Below are 21,633 nucleotides of genomic sequence, written 5' to 3' on the forward strand. Positions count from 1 at the left end.
GTGCATCATCCACTTAATGACGCACCTGATAGAAACCTTCTTTTTCCATCTGGAAAAAAAAATAAAGGGTGCGTTTAGGTGGGTGTAAATTACAGATACCTTTCAATAGCACGTTATTGCAGATGTCACTACTACAGCAGAGAAGGTAAAGCTGAAGTTCATGCCAAACATTAACCCATTCGTGGGCAGCGTTCCATTTTTGGGACATCATGATTTTCACCCATTATATCCTTCAGTATATCAAAATATTTAAGTGTTTTAATCTGAAGCCATAATTTGGTACCAGGAGAGGATAACTCACCGGTCAAAGTTAGCAGTTGGATTTTTGGGACGAGATTATAAATTAGTAAAGTTATCATATAACTTAACCATAAACAAAAAAGAAGTGTTATTTCCTTGATTGTGGCCTGTTAGGAGACTTTTATCTCAATAAGGCAAAAAATTGCCACCCTGCCCATGAATGGGTTATGTGCAAGCACAGATCATTTCAGGAATAAGAATTTTTCAATGTTAACCTGAAAATAATGACAAAATCTGCAGGTTTCTGGCAATTAGGGCTATGGGATAAATTGATAGATTGAGCATCGTCATTGTGATGGACACATGCGCAATCGTCACGTTGCAAAGTCCTGAGATGTAGGATGCAAAAGAACTCCGAACCCCAACATGCACTGTGCCCATCATTCCACTAATCACGATCGTACTGTGAAAAGTTCGTAAGTTGTTTACTGTAAAACTGTCACATAAAACAAACATGTCCGCTCAACTTAGTCCTACCATACAGTGAGAAAAAAAGATAGACATGCTAATAAGATTAGCAAAGAGGTTAGCCTTCAAACAACACGGAGGAGTCCATAGGTGTCGTGTTGTCCCCGGGTGCTTTGGAGAAGACGTTTTGGGCTGTCAATTCTACAAGGAGAGCTTGTGGTATGGTTGACATACTTTTAATATGGCTTGCAAGCAGGCAGCATAATGTAAGTTTCAAATGTGTGCACCGTTGCATATAAAAAGGGCTTCATTTGCAACAGTGCCAGGAACCAAGTCAACCAGCAACCCAGGGGCAAATGTACGGTTAAGGCTTCATTAAATGTCGGCACTGTGCCCCAGGCCCAACTTTAAAATAAAATCCTAAATAACATTGATGTCAAATGTATAAATATATGAAGATTTTATTTTGAAGTCGGGCCTCTTGGCAGAGAGGTTGTGTGTCACGGGAAGACATATGAACAATCGTAGGGGCTGCCTTGAATTCAACTTTCCAGCTGGCCTGACTGCAATGAAAAAATGCTGAGAGCAACTAGAGAGAGAGAAATCACAACTGTCAAATTACTTTGGAGTTTGTGACCATGCACGACAGACCAATGGAGATGTAACAGTCCTTGACTATTTCCTACATTGACAAGGATTTTTACATGAAAAGTCAGTGCTTACAGCCTTATGTTGTTGCATTTTTACCCATTAGTGCTATTTGCTTCCATTACGTTGCAATTCATAATTCACTTTGCGATAGCATATTTATTGAGTTAGCCCTCGGTAAAGTAGAATTTTTTGGGGTACATTTATTTATCATTTTCTGAGCCGCTTATCCTGACAAGGGTCGCAGGAATGCTGGAACCTCTCCCAGCTATCATCGGGCAGGAGGCAGGGTACACCCTGAAGTGGTTGCCAGCCAATCGCAATCTATCATTTAAATGTTCATTTTGGACTACATTATTCAACAAGCAGTATATTGGGCCCGATCTGGGAAATCAGCCACAATAGCAAATCAGGCGAATAACTGGGCTAAAATTCACTAGTCTGATCCCAGGAACAAAGGTCCACACAGCATTGCAGTCACTAAAATTTGAAAAATGTACGGGTGTGGTCATGCCCGCAGATATAAAGTTGCGGGGCTGTGTTCTGTTCATAATTATGAGTGTACCCCTTTAAGAGCGGAGGGGGGGGGGGGGTGTCAGGTAAACTAGGAAGTAGAAGAAGGCTGAGCAGCAGCTTGTTGTTAAAGACCGTGTAGTTCCGTGTTAAAAAAAAAATGACATCAGGCTGTGGTTCACTGCGCTGGATCGGTTTTCATGTGCGCTGAGTGTGCGCAACAAGTGCGCAGCTTAGAGGGAACATTGGTCAAGACGAGACAAAATAAGCGACGTCTTTCTACTCATAACAAATTTCACGCAGGTGATTTTTTGTGCTCGACTGTGCAGATTTGAGAGTGCGATGGCGCGCGGGCGCATATGTGCCCGTCAAATCACAGTGACTAGCATTGAATAATGTTTAAACTATTGCACTCAAATATTGAAATACCAGTGTATATTATGTGAAAATATTTGTGGAAAATCATAGACTATAAACAAATGCATGTTAGAAATATACTAATATATATGACAGTATATATATTTAAAGATATGAAAAGAAATGAACTTCGTTGTTGTTTGGACACATACCTCCTCAATACTCCATTGCATTTAAATAGATGTAGACTTTACAAAAATAAATCAGTACAGGTCTGTGCTCTGTTAAGCCTAGTTTATTTTCCACTGAATCTATTATAAACTGTCCAAAAAAACTACAGCACACGGAGGGGGGTGTCAATGAAAAAGAAAAATGTGTGGGTTTTCACCGTCATGAGTATGTCATGCTGTAGTTTTTCCTCCAGCAATATATATTGCAGGGTAACGAAAAAAAATTGCAATGTAATTTTTTTCCCCAAGATCGTGGCGCCTCACAACCATATGAGGAATTACGGTTGGATGAGGCAAAATGAGATATTCTTCAGCAGATTCATGTCTACACCCAATTACAAACCAGAGCAGGGTTGAGTGCTTACAGTTCACGGACAGATTCAACTCAATAGGAGAATGATGAGGAGAACTATAGCAGTGAATTGTTGGTGGATGACTTAAAAAAAAAAAAAAAAAAGTATAGCGCTTCACTAAATTCAGAGAAGGGTTGAAGGGAGGGTAACCGTGAAGAATCTGCTTGTTTGAAAACTGAACTTCTTTCCCACATCCACATTCCCCTCTACTTTGTACTGAGGGCCTCTTTTAAAAATTCATCAATTTACAGCAAATAAAATGGATGCGGGCGCTTGTCTGGGCAAAACTAAAAAACAAAATAGGCTCCTGAATCACATTCATGGTGATGTATTTTGTGCAAAGCTTTGAGCTTTTGCCTGAAGACTGCACACCTGAAGAATCATTTATTTTCAATTATTATTAAAAACAACGAGTCTAAGTGTCACATTTAATTACAGTGTACACCAACTGTGGATGAGAAAATCGAGCGAGCAGAGCGAAATTCCTGCAAAAAGTAATTAATATACTTAAAAGAATTAATCATTCACATGATGCTATGCCAATGTCGTACATTTCACCGTTCGATATCTCAGCTTTAGAGACTCAATGACAGCTGCTCCTGCCCCCCCCCTCCACCTTCCAAAAAATGCCTAGAACTGCAGTTACAGTAATTGCTCTGGCTAGTACTAAATGAGGTTCACTTAAGTGCAATTATCCCCCTCTGATCTCCCCCCGTAAAGAGACTTCTTTAACATGGAGAAGTGGGCTCATACAATATGACTGCAAACAAGATTCAAATTGGAATCAGGGAGGCGCTTCTGAGCGGATGAATGGCTACATGGCTCATCTGCATTCTCGTGAGGAGGTACAGCGGTTCTAATAAAGACTGAGCCAAATCCTCATCCTCTGTCCTCCTCATCCTCATCCTCACCCTTAGGCCTCCAACTTAAAGTGTGACAGATTTTTCAAGGGAAAAAAGGACATCCATGGTTGGCACAGAGGAGCATTAGCAGTGGCAGGAAAGGGAGAGCTTTTTACCTACATTCAAGGTGAAGACTGTCAAAATTAAACGTCAGCCCTTTGAGCAATTTGGACTTTTTATTCCACAAGAGAGAGCAATTTGAAAACACTTTAGATTTGTAGTTTGAAAAAAACATAGTATACAGAAGCACTACACAAGTAGTCAAAAAATTATGCAGCAGTAAATTGAAGGTCAAAACTGCGGACGGGTATGCCCGCACCTCACCAGATCCTATTTCAGGAGGCATCAAAGGATTAACTATGCCTGTGTGTTGTGGGGGCAGCACAGTGAGCTCGTGGATAGCATGTCTAAATAGTGGTTAGCACGCCTGCCTCACAGTTCTGAGGTTTGGGGTTTGAAATTCAGGTTTTCACTGTGTTGAGTTTGGAAATTCCCTCCCTCGTCTTTATGTGAGTTTCATTCAATGACTCTTGAAAATCATGAGGACTACAGTCTATATAGTTTTAGTTATACTGTATATCAATCATCGATAAAGCCATTGAATAGGGTATACACGAGGGCTGTTCCTATCAAATATTTTATGTTAATCGACCAATCAGATAAAAATTTACTTTGGATTAGGGTCACCATCCACACGTTACACACTACGTATATGTATCTATTTATTAAGACTCTGTCTGGCTTTGCAAAATATCCATCTTTAGCCTGGATGGTACACCGATGTGGAAAAATGATCACTGGGAAGCTTCGAGGCCATAATTTTGCTTTGACTTTTCATAGTAATTAAATTATTCAATTAATTGTTTCAGCACTGGCTATACATATTGTTAAGTACATGTAATTTTTTCATAACATACATGGTTCCATCCATCCATTTTCCTAGCCGCTGTGTCACGGGAGTCTATCCCAGCTATCAACGGGCAGGAGGCAGGGTACACCTTGAACTGGTTGCCAGCCAATCACAGGGCACAAAGAGACAGACAACAGTGGCAATCACAATCGCACATAAGGGCAATTTAGAGTCTCCAATTAATGAAAATACGTTATTAAAATAAAAAGCTCAAGACACTACTTTTCAATAGCCTTTACGCCGATTTGATCGATGATCTTAGTATCGGCCGATTATTTTATGGTGATTGGTTGATCGACTAATGTCATAATTGTCCCTTCCGATCAAAGAAGTCACCGATCAGCTCCCCAAAAGATATTTATGTCATCATCGTTCCCAGTATATTGTAATACAAAAGCAAGTTTATTTTTAGTCTTTTTGCGTGTCTTTTGACATAGAATTGTCACTACCTGGCAGAACAGAGCAAAATCCGCAAGTTTGCGGGGCCGCAAATTACTGTATTCCCCATGTTAATTTAATATGTAAGATTATCCAAATATGTAAAAAGTGGGTGTGCACGCGTGAGTGTGTGTCCGGTGATATGCTGGCGACCAGTCCATGAAGTAACATCCGTCACACCCAAACTGTAGCTCACCTATAACCCTTATAAGGACACGTACCAATGAGGGCTACCACTATAGAATATAGATTAATAGATGATGTCTTTTGGATTGGACACGCCACCATTGTCGGAGAAGGCATTCCAGGTACCACTCTACATCGGATTTGTTCCAGATAATGATAACCCAAAAAAGTAACCATATCATAAATATATATTGGTATCCTCATGAATAAATCGCCCCATGCCAATCATATAGCACAATAGAATATTTGCCCGACGGCTGGGATGTGATGGTCTAATAGGGTTTTGCTGCAGAGTACCTGTTGTTGGGTTCTGTCCAACTACAGTCTGTGTGTGTGTGTGTGCGCGTTTGTGTGTGTGAGAGATGAGTATGCATGTAGCCACAGGCTCAACTACCACCAGGAGTCTGATAACTGCACCTCACGGATGGCCATTTGAATAATCACTTCAACAAGGGGAGAAATTAAAAAGGCTCTCAGTGTGAAGGGGGGCTAGGCACAGGGCCACAAAGCGCATTCCAAATGAGCCACCACAATTCAGACAGAGCAAAGACCACCCTCCCACCGCCAGCTCCTACTCACAATCACAAGCCTTGTCGTTGACATCCCTCCAAATTTTGGGCGTTTCGCATCGTGAGTAGGCCATGAAATGATGCGCAGATGGGCATTTTCTGTGGTGTGCCAATGAAATATTAAAACTTCGTATAGATAATTTAAAAAAAACGTAGAATACTTCTCACAGAAAAATACATTTCTGAAGTCGGACAAATACTCTGAGGACAAAGTGTTATGTGTGGTGCTTTGAAAGAGTCCAACAAATCAAAAACTAAACTACTACATAATAAAACTAAAGTGAAGCAAAACTACTCTCTGTTGGAAGACGCCCAACTGACAACAGATTTAATGTGTGTTTGTTGTGGGGCTTGAGTCGATTAGTTGACTGTGTCCCTCAGGTTGAAATTTTTTGGGAAACACACCAGCAAGTCAACAAAAAAAAAAATGAAGGTTTTTGAGTGGGCTCGTCAGAGTCCTGACTTGAATCCAATTGAAATGCGGTGACATGGCCTTTAAAAGGCTGTTTAAGACAACCCTCAATTTTTTTCTAAATTCAAACAATTCAGCAATTAAGAGTGGGATAAAATATCTGCAGAGAGATGTCAAAGAATCAATGCCAGTTATACAAAACGCTTCAGTACAAATGTTGCAATGAAGTATGACCCAACTAGTTACTAGGCTTTGGAGTGCCTTTTTTTTTGTTGGTTGATAAAACGGCATCAAAACCAAAAATTATGATAAATATTATTCAGAATTACACCTCATCAAGCTGGTCTTATTACATCTTCACAGCACAGCGTGTTGTAAGACACTGGAACTTCAGCCGGCAACAAAAAAAAACATGTATTTGTGTTTCACTGTTGATATTTATCTTGCGCTTTCATTGTATTTGGAAATACCTCCTCACTGCCGGTCTCATTCCAACAGGTGCTACTGCAGTTACCCGCATTGTGTGTCCTCCTAACCCAACTTCAATGAATAAAAATTCTCGTTAGCACATAGTTGTTGTCCGCACGTTGTTGGACAGAATAACCTGGCAGCAAACCCGCAATGGAGGCAATGATTAGTGACTTGGTGACGCGACGATTAATGACTGTGACTTGGTCTTTCAGGCAGCCCCTCGCAACACAGTCTCCTTTAGTCCAAGGACGTTCCGCACTGCCGTCTTGGGCCAATGACTAAGCCGCTATGGAGACGATGATTAGTAAATTTGTGACACAGTGATTAGTGACGCTACCTAGCCTGGCTAATCGCGGTGCAGGGCCACGGAGCTGGCCGCACGACACGGTCTCGTGCCACGTTGCCATTTTTAATACATTGCTGAATGCCATAATCTGCCGATTAATTATGCTAGCTAAAAATCTAGATAATCAAAGCTTTAACTGTCTCTGTACAATATGAGCATGTGCTTTTTTTTCGGAGGGGGTGGAGGAGTGAATTCTAGTTTCATCTTCTTGGGCAGCTGTCAATGGATAGGTTTCCAATTACGCCATCTTGTGTGTCATAGAGGTCAGAGAACTCAGGTGATAGATGTAAGTTTTTTTCTATCATTAATTTATCCGATTGGTCTAAGGAATGTGGTGACGTCATTGGAAACCTATCCATTCCTGCCTATGCGGGGGAAGCACTGGTGGACTGGTTGACTTTAATACTCTGAAAAGATGGCGAACACTTGATGGAAACTACTTACTAATTTCCTACCGACTTCCAATCGGTCAATTTACAGCAAACTTTTGACTCAGCCATCTGCTGTCACCTGTTTGCTCCTGTTGCCAGTGTGACAGTCTGAGCGCTCCCAGTGCTGAAAGGTCATTTTCAGGTTAATGCGCATACGTGTAGAATTTTTTGAATTTTTGAAATTTTTCGACTTTTTCCACATCTGTGCCAGGCTGAAACTTCCCCATCCATGCTTCTTTCGCGTCTTCATTTTCACTCCGCGTGCATTTCGCTATGGACGTCTCACAAACCCGAACACGACGAATGAAAGAATACAGAAACAAATGTGAACTTATTGTTTTTTTATTTATGAACTGGAAAGTACATTCCAGCATTGAACAAGAATCAACAGAGGATTGCTCAGTCATTAAGGCGCATTTGGGATAGTGAAAGTAGGTGTCATACCACTCGAACCCATACCCGAACAATCTTCTGTTGATTCTTGTTCAATCCTGGGACGTGCTTTAAAGTTGATAAATAACAATCACAAACAATACGTTCACATTTGTTTCTGTATTTTTTCATTCGTCGTGTTCGGCTTTGTGAGACGTTCATAGCGAAATGCACGCGGAGGAGCAAAAATGAACACGCAGAAGAAGCATGGGTGGGGAACGTTCAGACTGGCACAGATGTAGAAAAATTCCAAAAATTCTACAAGCATGCGCATTCATCTCAAGGGGACTTTTCATCCCGAGGGGACTTTTCAGCACGGGGGAGCACTCAGACCATCACATTTGACTTTAATACTGTGAAACACTTAAGTGAGCGGCTAACAAGGGGACAGTCTTCATACAACCGCCTGGGCCTGAGACTACCAAAGTAAGTGGGTGGTGGATGAGAAATGCAGTTTCTGATCACTCATCTCAAAAGATTCATACTAGCGTTACCTGGCAATGAGAAATGAGGGAAACGAGATCAAATTAAACTCTATTTTCATTGCCAAAATTATGTCCAATAATGAACAGACAACATCTTTGTGCTAACTTTATTACACACACACACACACAAAAATGAGTGTGATAAGTGTATTTTATTAACTCGTTATCCTATGTATTTTGACAGAATAATATTTCGAACCCTTTGTTGAGACACCTGGGAACTGTTGGAAACTGCAGAAAAAAAATGCATAACATGTCTCCCGAGAGTCAGACCTTGCACAATACATCAACCTTGTGAGAAGAACCAGATAATCACAATGCTTGTTCAATAAACACCCAGAAACAAAAGTTGTGCTCAAAAGGAGCCAATCTTAAAAAAAATCTCTGTGCTGTGAGTCATACTGTATGGATACAATAGAGAGAGAGAGAGAGAAGAGAGAGAGAGAGAGAGAGAGAGAGAGAGAGAGAGAGGAGAGAGAGAGAGAGAGAGAGAGAGAGAGCGAGAGAGAGAGAGAGAGAGAGAGAGAGAGAGAGAAGAGAGAGAGAGAGAGAGAGAGAGAGAGAGAGAGAGAGAGAGAGACATATATTTTTAAGGACACATTTATTTTTATTCAGGCCTACTATCCCAGCGAAGGCAGTCATTTTATTTTACGTTCGTGTTTGGCTTGCTTGAGGTATGTTCACGTACCTTTAATACGATACGGGTCCCAAGCTATCAACAAAATGTTACGTATAGTAGCAAGCTATTGCTAGCGCTCGTGGTTGTGTGTAAACATGCTGCCGTTCAGTTGAACACATAACCTGACCAGAGCAGCGAATTCCAATTTTTGGGAGGCAAGGCACGACCTTTTCAATTGAAGAATCTCATGGCACATCAACTGACAAAAATGTAAAAAAAAATAGATACATGAATTGATGTATATAGTTACCACTATCAAATAGAAACCCATTTATTTGTTCTGTCTCTCACTCTGCCTTACTGGCATAAATAGATGAATAAAAACATTATTCATTGTTAATGTAGCCAAAGTTAGCTGGCATAAGATCTGGCACTTCTGGGACCCTTGTGAGGATAAGCGGCTTGGAAAACGGATGGATGAAGGATAGATGGATATATTTTTTGAACAATTAAGTACACAAGTATATACAGTAAATGAACGGCGCATTTAAAGTAGACTTATTGCTCCATTTGGGGCTTGGATTAGTGATTGTTTTTGTTTGATTTTTTTAAACTATCTGATCGGCCCCAAAAATCCTGATCGTGTGAAGCACGATATACACATACACACACAGTATGAATTTTATTGGTAAAAATGACTCGAAAGTCAATGTATAGGACTTGCGACTTGACTAAGGACTTGCCTGTCTTGACTTTTGACTTGACTCGGGACTTGTCTGTCTCAACTTGGGACTCGAGGGCAAAGACTTGAGACCAACTTGTGACTTGGAAAGCAATGACTTGGTCCTGACGCTGCTTGAGGAAGGTGCTTTTTTTTTTCTTTTAATTTAGGTTTTAACTTTATCAGATATGCTGTTGTGCCTGGAAGCTCCTTGTATTTTTTTGTTTTAATTTAAAAAAAAAAAAGATGTCTGTTGTCTAAGATTTAAAAAAAAAAAAAAAAAAACTTTTCATATCGAACAAGCTGTTCCAATGACCAAATGCTTAAAGGCATTTAAACAAAGTGTTGGACTTTGCATTATTTTTTTTTTTTTTTACATAAATATTCCCACATTTAAAGCAAGCAGATACTGTATCAGGTCCCAGTATCGGTAATTACCCTCCTTGAAAACTAAAAATCATTACCAGCGCAACCATCTTCATACCTGTCAGCTCGTACGATTTAGCCATAGTTCAGACGGATTTTGTGGTGAATCTTACATATACGGCCGAGTATCATAAATCATACGGATTCTGGTGAAGAAAGTTACACATGAATACAATTCTGAACACAGTAATGGCCACTAAATAGACATTAACTTCAGATATTATCATTATGGAGATCTACAACAAAAATCATTGAAAAACTTTGTGTTTTTTTCCCTCCGTTATTTTGACATATAATTTACTTCGGTATGTTATAAGGATTTTTTGCTCTCTATAATTTTATGGGTAGTTTACACATTTTGGCACGCCGAAAAGTTGACAGGTAAGCATATTGTTCTCTCTCTAAATGAAATAATGATCCTGTGTGGTGGTCTTGGAAGAGGATTTAATTGTCATTATACATGGCTGTCATAAATAGGGGGCTAAAAGATACAGCCATTATTTGCAGTAAATGAACAATTTTCGGACCTGACATGTTGAATCGAATAATTTCCTGGACAGACATGATGATGTATCTGACACCAGTTGCTGGAAACGTCGTATTCCAACTGATATATTCATCATCCCATTAAAAAAAAAAAAGTCCTAAATCGAGGACCCCTGCTCATTAACACAGGCGTGGGAGTGACAGCCCACTAATGTAAATTCAAACAAGGCATGGTTATCAATTTGGGGGGGGACCCAGCTCTCGCGCTTTGAGGCCGTGCTGCTAAGCCTAATGTCATGTCCGCTGCACTCTATGCCGCACTTGTTGAGCGTCGGAAAACAACTACGAGTATATTTATGCTTGGGAGGAATTCAATGGCGGTGTGCGAGGAGACGGTTGACAGTGAAAGGTGGTGGTGGGAGGGGGGGGGGTGAACACACTGCAACAGCTGTGAGTCAAATGCCACCAGGGCACGCAAAAGCCAAATGACAGGCGCGCACGCGCATACACACACAAACACACACAAACGCACACACACACTTCCTACTGCACACGCATACCAAACAGCTAGCTCTTGCTACGGGAGAGAGCCGGGGTACGTCACTACATAACACCCAGAAAAGAGGGTGTCTCCACCCCGCCTACCCACCCTACGCGCGGCCCCCTGCCACGGCGAGCGGAAAGCTGTCAACCGGGGCCTGCCCGCCGGGTTCAACACCCCCCCCCCTCCTCCCGCCTCCCCTTCCCCGACCCGCGCCCCTCCTCCTCCTCCCTCCTCAATGTGAGAACTTGAAACACAGCACACTTTGCCCGACCAAAAGTGGTCCATTTTTATGGGCCTGAGTTCAACTTCCATGCCCCGAAAGCTTACTTACTGTGTGTGTATGTGTGTCGGGTGGGGGGTGGGGGGGGGAGAGAGAGAGCTGATGTTGACGGTGGTCTCCGTAATCCTCGCGGTAGTTTCGCACTTAACTGCTCCAACCTTCAACCGTCCGTGGTCCGGGGGGGGGGGGGGTGTTTCCCGAGGGTGTCCGCCGCGTACTCAAACGCTTGTCCTCCCGGGCAAAGAGCCGCTGAAGGTTCGCCGGTGTGCCTGCGGTGCCGTGGCGTCCCTTCACTGCTTCTCTCTCTCCGCCTGCCTTCTCCCCACTTCGCCTCTCGCTCAGCGGCCGAGCCAACATCCGGGGCTCTCCGCGCTCCAGCCGGATCTACTTTATGGCGTACGTCGATGCGCACGAAAGGTTTGTTGCCCCCTCTCACAAAATTCGGCCGCCGCACAAAAAACTAGTGCGTAGTCAAGACCGTGAGGAGTCAAATGTCTCTTGTACGTTAACATGAGTAAGAAAATATTTGATAGCATAAAAATAAATATATGTTAATACAAGTGCTTATAGTATGTGTGTTTGTGTGGTCTTAGGTTATCTACAGTACAATATTTTATTATCCTTCCAGCCAGTTTCTGTGCCGCTTATCCTCACAAGGGTCGCGGGAGTGCTGGAGCTTATCCCAGCTATCATCGGGCAGGAGGCGGGGTGCACCCTGAACTGGTTGAGACGGACAACAGTCACACTCACAATCACACCCAGGGTCAGTTTAGAGTGTCCAATTAATGTTGCATGTTTTGGGGATGTGGGAGGAAACCGGAGTACCCGGAGAAAATCCACGCAGGCTCGGGGAGAACATGCGAACGCCACACAGGCAGGGCCGGGATTTGAACCCCAGTCCTCAAAACTGTGAGGCCAACGCTCAACAGCAGCTCCCACTGTGCCGTCCAAAAGTCTATATGCCACATCAATGGCGAGTTACCATTAATCCATACTGCATTATAAATATTACATGATACACTGTAGATAAATATTTTCATAGTTTATTTGTGATTTCATATGACTTTGTATATACATTCATATATTACATTACACACTGTATATAACGCAAATATTTTCATCAGTAGTTTATTTGTGATTTCATATATGTGTAATAAAGTCAGATATTACACTACAAACTGCATATAACGTAAATATTTTCATCATCTTATTTCTGATTTCATATATGAATGTGTAATAAAGTCATATAATACTATAGTATACTGCACATGGTTATGTATTTATTCCTAGACATTTTGATTTTATCTGACAGAGTTCAGTTGTAGCATAACACTTTTTGCGATAATTGCTAGATGAATTGATAATTAGGTAACTATTCATATGCGCGCACATATTAGAGAAGTGGCTAGGTCACTTGCACGCTTGAGAGAAAGGTTACTGTAGTTTTGCCTAACCTAGTCACACGCACACACACACACCTATTCAGAAATACAACAGCGTCCCCTCTTGATTAAAAAGGAGTACTATTAAATGACAAGTTTTCCAAAGCCAAGTAAATATAAGAATCATTTCATTATCAGATTTTCCATCCATCCAATTTCTTAGCCGCTTATCCTCGCAAGGGTTGCGGGGTGTGCCGGAGCCTATCTCAGCTGTCAACGGGCAGGAGGTGGGGTACACCTTGAACTGGTTGCCAGCCAATCGCAGGGCACATTGAGACAAACAGCCGCACTCACAATCACACCTAGGGGCAATTTAGAGTGTCCAATTAATTGTGCATGTTTTGGGGGTGTGGGGGGGGGTGAAACCGGAGTGCCCGGAGGAAACCCACGCAGGCACGGGGAGAACATGCAAACTCCACGCAGGCTATACCACCTGATCCACCAGGCCACGCTTATCAGATTTTTTTGTAATTAAAAAAATATTTTACAACTGAATCTACCAAAGCACCAAATATTACATTGCAAACTGATGACGCTTGCTCAGATGAGAGGGGAAACGTGTTCCAGGACAAACTGAACTGTCCAGTCACCATCGATTTGGTGTCCTGAGAATGAAATGACCTGGATAAAAGAGAATATTTACAGGCATAAATGAAAAAGGGTGTGTCACTTCCTCAAAAAAAAACGTACTGCATTTGCGCATTGTGGTTTTGTTTCAACGCAAATGTAAATAAATAACTCTACAGTGCATATCAAAACTTTCATGCCTCTGCTTGAAAAAAAAAGTCCGTAATAGGCTATTACAACAGCTAAATTTAATTTGGGGTTAATCAGAGGTACTTTAATGGCATGTGTGCTGAATCTTAGAACAGTTTTGAATGTAATTCTGTTTATATTTGTGTAACCTCAACGCATTATGGCACTTGTTTTTCACTTATCCTCTTCAAAATTTTAACTACCGAAAGAAGTTGTTCGTATTCCAGTACAGTACTATCTTTCTCCCAGAGTGCCGATGTAGTGGAAGCAGTACCACAAACATCAGTTTCGTGGCGCTGTTTCTCCCGTGTTTGACGATGAAGCGTAGAAGAAGAGCGCTGCTCAGTTCCAGGAAGTCGCCGCACTTGTGAAGTGTTTTCCGCAGCTTGAAGGTTTTCAGTTCTGCACACCTGACAGTCAAAAGTAAGACTTTTTTTTTTTTTCTCCCCGAGACACATTTGGTAAAGTGTCGTTATGACGCGGATACAAATGAAGTCGCTGAGTAACTTTTGTTCACACTGCATTCGTGCGAAGGTGATACAGCTGTAGGTTTTGTTATTACTCTCCTTGAGCGTTGGCAAGCAAATGTGGAAAATGAAAGTGGTTCTTTTACATTGGAGGGAACGTCAGAACGAAAATGAAACCTGCTTGGTTTGTTTCGTGTAGATAATTCTACTACCATGGGGAATTGGCAAAAGTTACAGCCATGATTTGTACTCATCTGTAATTCATTTGCCTGGTCAAAAAGAACAGTATACTTCCATAACTACATTCTTCCTATGGACTATTTATATCTGTAACCCAATTTAGCAGAGGACAGATTAGATCTGTTTTTTCCTCTATTTATTTCTATTGGGTATGTCATTAAAGATAATAACCCCAACAATACTGTAGTGTTTTTTTATTTTATTTTCTACTATTTTTTGTAGTTTTCCTATTTTCGTTTTTGCTATTTTATTACTATGGTCTTGTTAGTTTTTTTTCTTAAACTTTTTACAATATTTTCTTATCCATTGCTCTTGCTCTCAATTTATTTGTATTGTGTTTAAATGTGATTAACTCTGGAAGCCCCTTTTCCAAGCTTATTGTAGATGGTTTTTCCTGGGATTTGAGATGCCACAAATTCACCCATCCATTTTATTTTGCCGCTTATCCTCACGAGGGTCATAGGGAGTGCTGGAGCCTATCCCAGCGGTCAACGGGCAGGAAGCGGGGTACACCCTGAACTGGTTTCCAGCCAATCGCAGGGCACATTCACACCTAGGGGCAATTTAGAGTGTCCAATTAATTGTGCATGTTTTGGGGGTGTGGGGGGGGGGTGAAACCGGAGTGCCCGGAGAAAACCCACGCAGGCACGGGGAGGACATGCAAACTCCACACAGGAAGGGTGGTATTGAACCCGGGTCCTCAGAAGTGTGAGGCCATCGCTTGCCAGCCGCGCCACCCTATGCCACAAATTCTTAATCATATTTAATTTGTACATAATCTTTGCTCAAAATGGAATCAATGAATTGTTTATTCTTAATTCAAATATGGGAAACTGCTTTGCCGTTTAGTCCATGTTCATATCACAGCGTGTTGTGGCGACCAAGCGATCACAGCAACATCACCCTTGGATTCTTCAATGTCTGATTATCATTCCGGAACACCGTTTACCAAGAATTGATTCTTGGCCTGCTGAAAGGGGGCGTGGATAAAAAAAAAAAGGGGGGGGGGATATTTTGGTGTCACATCCCCCACTCCCATTTACTTGAGCATCATCACACATTTTGGCAACAAAGATGGCAAAGTTTTACTCTTTCATTCACAGTTACTTAAATTATGAATATAGTTAAGTACAGTTATTGTTGTAAAAAACAACAAATATATAGACTTTTATAAAACACTTGTATGGGTTGGTGGGGACTGAGGCCGGCTCGCTTAAAACCTGGAAATGCCATGTTGCCCTTTAGATGAGTTGAGTGGGCAGGCAAAAACCACCGAGTCGGCAAGTTCTTGCATAATTAGTAACCGACAACGTCACAAACACACGGATCGGGTTGTTTGCAACCTTTGAGCCATGCATTGCATTCAAATGACAAACCACATGGATGTCAAACTGAGAAGATGTCACAGACTAATTTTTCCAAATGTTATGCATAAAACAGTGGAAGAGAATCTTTTTGAAGTCAGATAATTGATGTCAAAGATAAATGTTACTGACATACTGTAAAGTGGCACTCTATACATCTCTTAACTGAAGTTATAGATCTCTACGTCTTCTATTTTAATTATAAAAATCCAGCCTTAAAAGTTATTTTTTTTTAAAGTTGAATACTTACAACTTACAAGATATCACTTTTTTTATATTATGCAAGGTATCACGTGATGTATTTTCTTTTTAAAAAAAAATTTAAAAACTGAATGATCCAAATTGTCACACTATTTGTCAACAAACTAAAATTTGGTCACTGAAAATCTTCCCCCCAAAAAATGGCCCAAAAGTTAATTTTTGATTTTTGGCCAAAAGACTGGTTGCCAAAACAACACCGCCGAAAGAGATTGTTCCGATGACGCAATCTAAGTCTGTGGCCATCGAGGCATTGTGCGTTGCGGAAATTCAATCCGCTACCTTACCTCTACTTAGAAAGTAGAGGGTTCTTAGAAGCATAGCACGCTCACTTTCTAAGAATTGACGAAAGGGCGTCTTGTTTGAACGACTTGCTCGAACAGGTTCCAGCTTCCTTTGGTCCTGCCTGACACGCTCTATCTCCAGTCCCCAGAGTGGCCAGTGTGTGCTCCGCCACTCCAAGAATGTGGCACTTTGAATAAACAAACAGCACATTGCAACAACGCTCTGAGTTTCCGAATGGTCTGGAGCGTAGCAGAGTGCGCTTGGGGTGGATTTCCAAACACACCAAATGAATTACGTCATTGCACGTCACCTGAAAAAAGGGGCTAAACAATGATAAGATAATCTTTATTACTCCAACAATGGGGACTTTACATGATATACATATTACATGCAAAATTATTTTTACCCCGGTACATATTACACTGCAATAAATGCCCTGTGATGCTGTACTGTGACTCTTGACATGTTCTTGATAATAAAATGTGAATTCGAACTAAGTTTTCTGGAAGTGCATTTTTATTGGTTGGTAGCCCTGCAGTCATAGCCATAAATAACTGGGATCTTTTTTTTTTTTCAATGTTTTGTTTTTCATCCTTCAGTTCATTTGTATATTTGAGTCCATTCACTAACAATAACTAATGTGTAAAAAAAAATGTACAGGATCATCATATTAAAGAAAAAACATTGGTAGCTCTAGTTTTTAATGTTTAAAAAAATATAAAAGCAATGACTTATTTTGAAAGTGTTTCTGTAGCACAGGAAATCTTGGAAAAAAAAATTCATGTCTTGTTTAAAAATTTAAAAAAAGAATTTTTTTTAAAATGTATTTTTAACCACTAGTTTGGGGGAAACTGATATTACAAGCAGTTTATTTTAATGAATTAAAACTTTGAAAAAAACATTTAAAGTGGTACATTTTATCAATAAAAAATAAAATATTAATAGCCATAATTTTATTAGAATTAACTTTGAATAAAAACTGTATATTTCCCTGTTACTACAAAAATAAAATATTACTCAACAATTTAAACGGGGAAATTACTAAAAATGTTTCACCCCGCCCTGTCTCAAATGACTTACCACGTCTGTGTCGCCTCCTTGTCACCAGGCCATGGCAGAACCCATCGTGTCTTCCATTGACGGCAAGCTGGCTGAAGAGTTCACCGCTCCTTCCCACGTGGACGAGGTCCGGGAGAGGATGACCTCCTTCGCACAGCTCCACGCTAAGGCAGGCCGCCGCGTGGTCCTCATCACATCGGGTGGTACAAAAGTCCCGCTGGAGTCGCGCACCGTTCGCTTCTTGGACAATTTCAGCAGTGGCAGAAGGGGAGCCCAGTCAGCAGAGTACTTCCTCGATGGCGACTACGCCGTCATCTTCCTGCACAGGCACCGCTCGCTCTACCCCTACGCCCGCATGTTCTCCTCTCTCAACATGCTCGACGCCCTGGAGTTCTCGGAACAGGAACCGGACCGCGTGGTGGTGAACCCACAGGTGCTCCCCAATGTTGCCAAAGTGCTGAAGAAGTACCGGGAAATCACGGAGGCAAAAGTCCTGCTCCCCGTCGAGTTCAGCACCCTGTCAGAGTACCTGCATCTCCTCAAGGCGTCAGCGCAGGCCCTCAGCACTATAGGTAGACGTAAACACCTGTGGTGTCAACTCGTGTCAGAATGACGCTAACACCTTTCTGCACGTTAGGATCCAAGGCCATGTTCTACTTGGCGGCGGCTGTGTCTGATTTCTACATCCCTGCTTGTGACATGCCGGAGCATAAAATCCAGTCTTCCAATGGACCACTTCAAGTGAGTCAAAAAAGCTAATGTAGAGTACGTGGATAACTCTGTGATTTTATTTTTTTTCCTTTCTTGATGAAAGTCAGCAATGTCAATATTATCTGATGCCTCTAAAAGATTATCGTGAGTGATTAGCCTTTAGTGGGGTGTGTTAAGAGTAATTTGTCCTCGCCAATATGCCCAAAACAACAGTCAAGCCTTAAGACATGTTTCTTGAATGGTGTTTTTTTAAAATGAGGAATGAAACAAAAACGAGACTTCAGTCGTTAATGTGCCGACAAAAACACGAAATACACTATGATAGGAAGAATTATGATCCATCGATTATCTGAGGTTCTTATTCTCTCGGGGGTGCTGGAGCCTATCCCAGGTATCTTCGGGCAGGGGGGGCGGAGTACACCCTGAACTGGTTACCAGTCAATCGCAGGGCGAACAGAAACAACCATCCATCCATTTTCTCAGCTGCTTAACCTCATAAGGGTCGTGGGAGTGCCGGAGCCTATCCAAGCTGTCACCGGGCAGGGTACACCCTGAACTGGTTGCCAGCCAATCGATGGGCACATGGAGACAGACAAGTTGCACTGACAATCACACCTAGGGGCAATTTAGAGTGTCCAATTAATATTGCATGTTTTCTGGGATGTGGGAGAAAACTGGAGTGCCTGCAGAAAATCCACGCAGGCACGGGGAGAACATGCGGACCCCACACAGGCGGGGCCGGGATTTGAACCCCGGCCCTCTGAACTGAGAGGTTGACACTCTAACCAGTCATCCTGGATGACTTTTATTAGGAAGAAATGAACTAGCTTCAGTTCACATTCACACAAAATATGAAATAGTTCATGAACTTTCATCCATTGAACTTATTCAGGTACAACACTATCCTCATCAGTCTGGATGCCAAATTGTGCAATACTGTCTCTAACAGGTCAATACCGGTACTACATTTTATTTCAGGTCAAGACTTGAGATTTTGGGGTATTATTGTGGTGTGTTCATCTTCTTGAGTACAATATAAAAGCAACCAGATTTTTACCTTGTCATGCTTGCTATCTCACGTTTTAAAAATGTTAAAAATTGGTGTACCACACTGAAGTTAATGTGAGCGAATTAAATCAATCTAAACTGATCCAATTCTTTGTGTTTTTTTTTTTTTTTGCAGCTAAGCTTGAAGATGGTGCCCAAAATCTTGTCCCCACTGGTGAAGGACTGGGCACCGCACGCCTTCGTCATATCCTTCAAACTGGAGACAGACGCCGCCATCCTGCTGGACAAGGCTCGCCTAGCGTTGGACATGTACAGGCACCAGGTGGTGGTCGCCAACGTGCTGGACTCACGGCGGGCCCACGTGGTAGTGGTGACGCCCACCAGCCATCACGAGGTGGTCCTCTCCAAGGAGGATGTCGAAAACCAGGTGGAGATCGAGGAGAGGATTGTGACTAATTTGACAGCGGCACACGAGCGCTTCATTCAACAACAAGCAGCCTGATTGTCGTCATCTGCTTGCTGCACGTTTCGATTCTTGGCTTTGTACTCGAAGTAGGGATGGCTAACAATCATGTGCAATTGAATTTTTGCAACATTTGTTTCAAGGTGTCTTGCCGCATTTTAAATAATCATGGATGTTATCATGGCCTAAGGAGCCAAATAACGGTACTCTATGCAAACAGCACTTCTGCATTTTGGGTAAGGAGAACACTAACATCCCGTCACCAGGGTAACGCAAACCAATCATGACAGCATCAGACTCATGTCTGCTAATCCTAACCCTTACATAGCGTTGCCCTAAATGACATTACCTTTTTAAGTGCAACAGTTATCCTGGTATTCGCGAATAAAAACAAAAAAGGATCAAAATCTAATGTGAGTAATTTTTCAGACTGTAGATGTCTTTGTTGTTTGACTTGCACTGCTTTACCTTTGAGAGACAACTAAACTTTGACAAATAACCCCTACTGTAACAAAGTGCGAGCATAAACAAAAACACCTTTGTCGTCATTATATGATGCTGCAGATAGAATGAAATTGGGGTTAAGAAAACAAAGTCAACCAATAATAATAATGTCACACGCATATTATTAACATGATCAACGTTAATCAATCTCCGTGACTGGAATGGCTGGCTCGACTTGCCACAGAGCCACCAGGCAGGGAAAGGAAGACAGCGCTTTGACTGCTTCTGACTCTTTGTTGTGATGGAGAAATTGTCTAGGTGAATGTTAACTTTGTATTTTCTTTCTCGTACCGTGTCACTGTTAAATGTGTGAAAATGCACAAAAGCGAATTGCTTAACGCAATCGCAAATATGGCTGGAAGTGCTCTCTCCATCTTTACAAAATGCAAACTTTTGAAATTTCAACCTCAAAGTACTAGCACCAAAATATTGACCATATTGGCCACCCACCTTAACATATGTTTAAAGAATTGGCATTTGATATATTACATGTTTAAAGAAGGTTTTTCAGTCAGAAAATGTCCCCAAGGCTTGAGAAAAAAACGGAGACCGGAAACTCGTATTCTCCTGATCTTTCTACCAGAAATGCTCCTAGATGTGTTGCCATGCATATGCTCCATAGAGGCCAATCATAGTTTGATGGGCTGCAAAACGACTTATGACGCAAAGTTTGACGTGTGAGAATTTGAGGTTCAGCTCTATTGCTTAGATCCAAAATCCATGCACGTCTTTAATTACTATTTATTGTTCAACTAGTTTAAAAATCAATTACTACAACTCAGAGACTAGAGAATTACCTCAAATTAAAGGCCTTTCTGAGGACTTTCCAGATCTAACATTATTTTGTCATTATGTCCTCATATGATCTTATAAAATCTCCCTAAACAGTTTTCCTTAAAGGGAAATTCTGGTGGTTTGGAGTAACAATGTATGGTTTGGAGTAACAATGTATCCAATAGGTCATGTAATATGTATTCTATCTTGACAATGTGATGTTAAATCCTCTCTCATTTAATAGTGTTTTGAGAAGATTTTCATCGACAATTATGAATTTTCAGGGGCGCTGCCATTTTCGCGAGTCACATGAAATCAGCGCTGGGCATAATGGTGTCCCATGTAATCGAGCATTTGGAACAGCACGTAACACCACATATGCCCACGTAGGTCATGTGACTCGTGAAAATGGCCGCACCCCTGAAAATTCGGATTTGTCGATAAAAATCTTCTCAAAACACTATTAAATGAGAGGATTTAACATCACATTGTCAAGATAGAGTACATATTTACATGACCTTTCGGATACATTGTGAATGCAAACCATTGAATTTCCCCTTTAAAAGACGTCAATCTCCCAAAATGTATTTTAAAAAACAGTCATACTTCAAACTAAAGGCCTTTATGATCACTTTCAAAATCTCACATTTTGTCATGTCATTGTCATCATGACTCCAAAATCTCCCAAAACACAGTTCCAAAGAGCTGTTTGCAAGAACTTACATTTAGTCATACCTCAAATTTGGGGCCTTTCCAGAACAGCCTTTTTTTTGTCACTAATTAACATCATTATTGAAATATTCTAATGATAATATATATATATATATCTATATAA

The 21,633-nt window shown here is 41.3% G+C and overlaps 2 protein-coding genes across 4 annotated transcripts in view; one reads left to right on the plus strand and one right to left on the minus strand.

The window, feature by feature from the left end:
* foxj3 (forkhead box J3) overlaps positions 1-11,831 on the minus strand; it is a 157,156-nt gene extending 145,325 nt beyond the window's left edge. For 2 of the 3 annotated variants that reach the window (XM_061833026.1, XM_061833022.1), the window contains exon 1: positions 11,519-11,831. The gene's annotated coding sequence lies outside the window, so the exon portion shown is untranslated. The remainder of the gene's footprint in view (positions 1-11,518) is intronic. The other variant, XM_061833024.1, reaches the window with a different exon arrangement.
* A 2,140-nt stretch (positions 11,832-13,971) lies between these two features.
* On the plus strand, positions 13,972-19,927 carry ppcs (phosphopantothenoylcysteine synthetase). The gene is made up of 4 exons (XM_061833725.1): positions 13,972-14,088; positions 17,388-17,910; positions 17,976-18,079; positions 19,233-19,927. Exons 2-4 carry the CDS (start codon positions 17,391-17,393, stop codon positions 19,557-19,559), a joined length of 951 nt encoding a protein of 316 aa, XP_061689709.1. The 5' UTR covers positions 13,972-14,088; positions 17,388-17,390; the 3' UTR covers positions 19,560-19,927.
* Positions 19,928-21,633: the final 1,706 nt, after the last annotated feature.

Source organism: Syngnathoides biaculeatus, chromosome 10 (genome assembly GCF_019802595.1).
Source record: "Syngnathoides biaculeatus isolate LvHL_M chromosome 10, ASM1980259v1, whole genome shotgun sequence".
NCBI classification, from domain to species: Eukaryota; Metazoa; Chordata; class Actinopteri; order Syngnathiformes; family Syngnathidae; genus Syngnathoides; species Syngnathoides biaculeatus.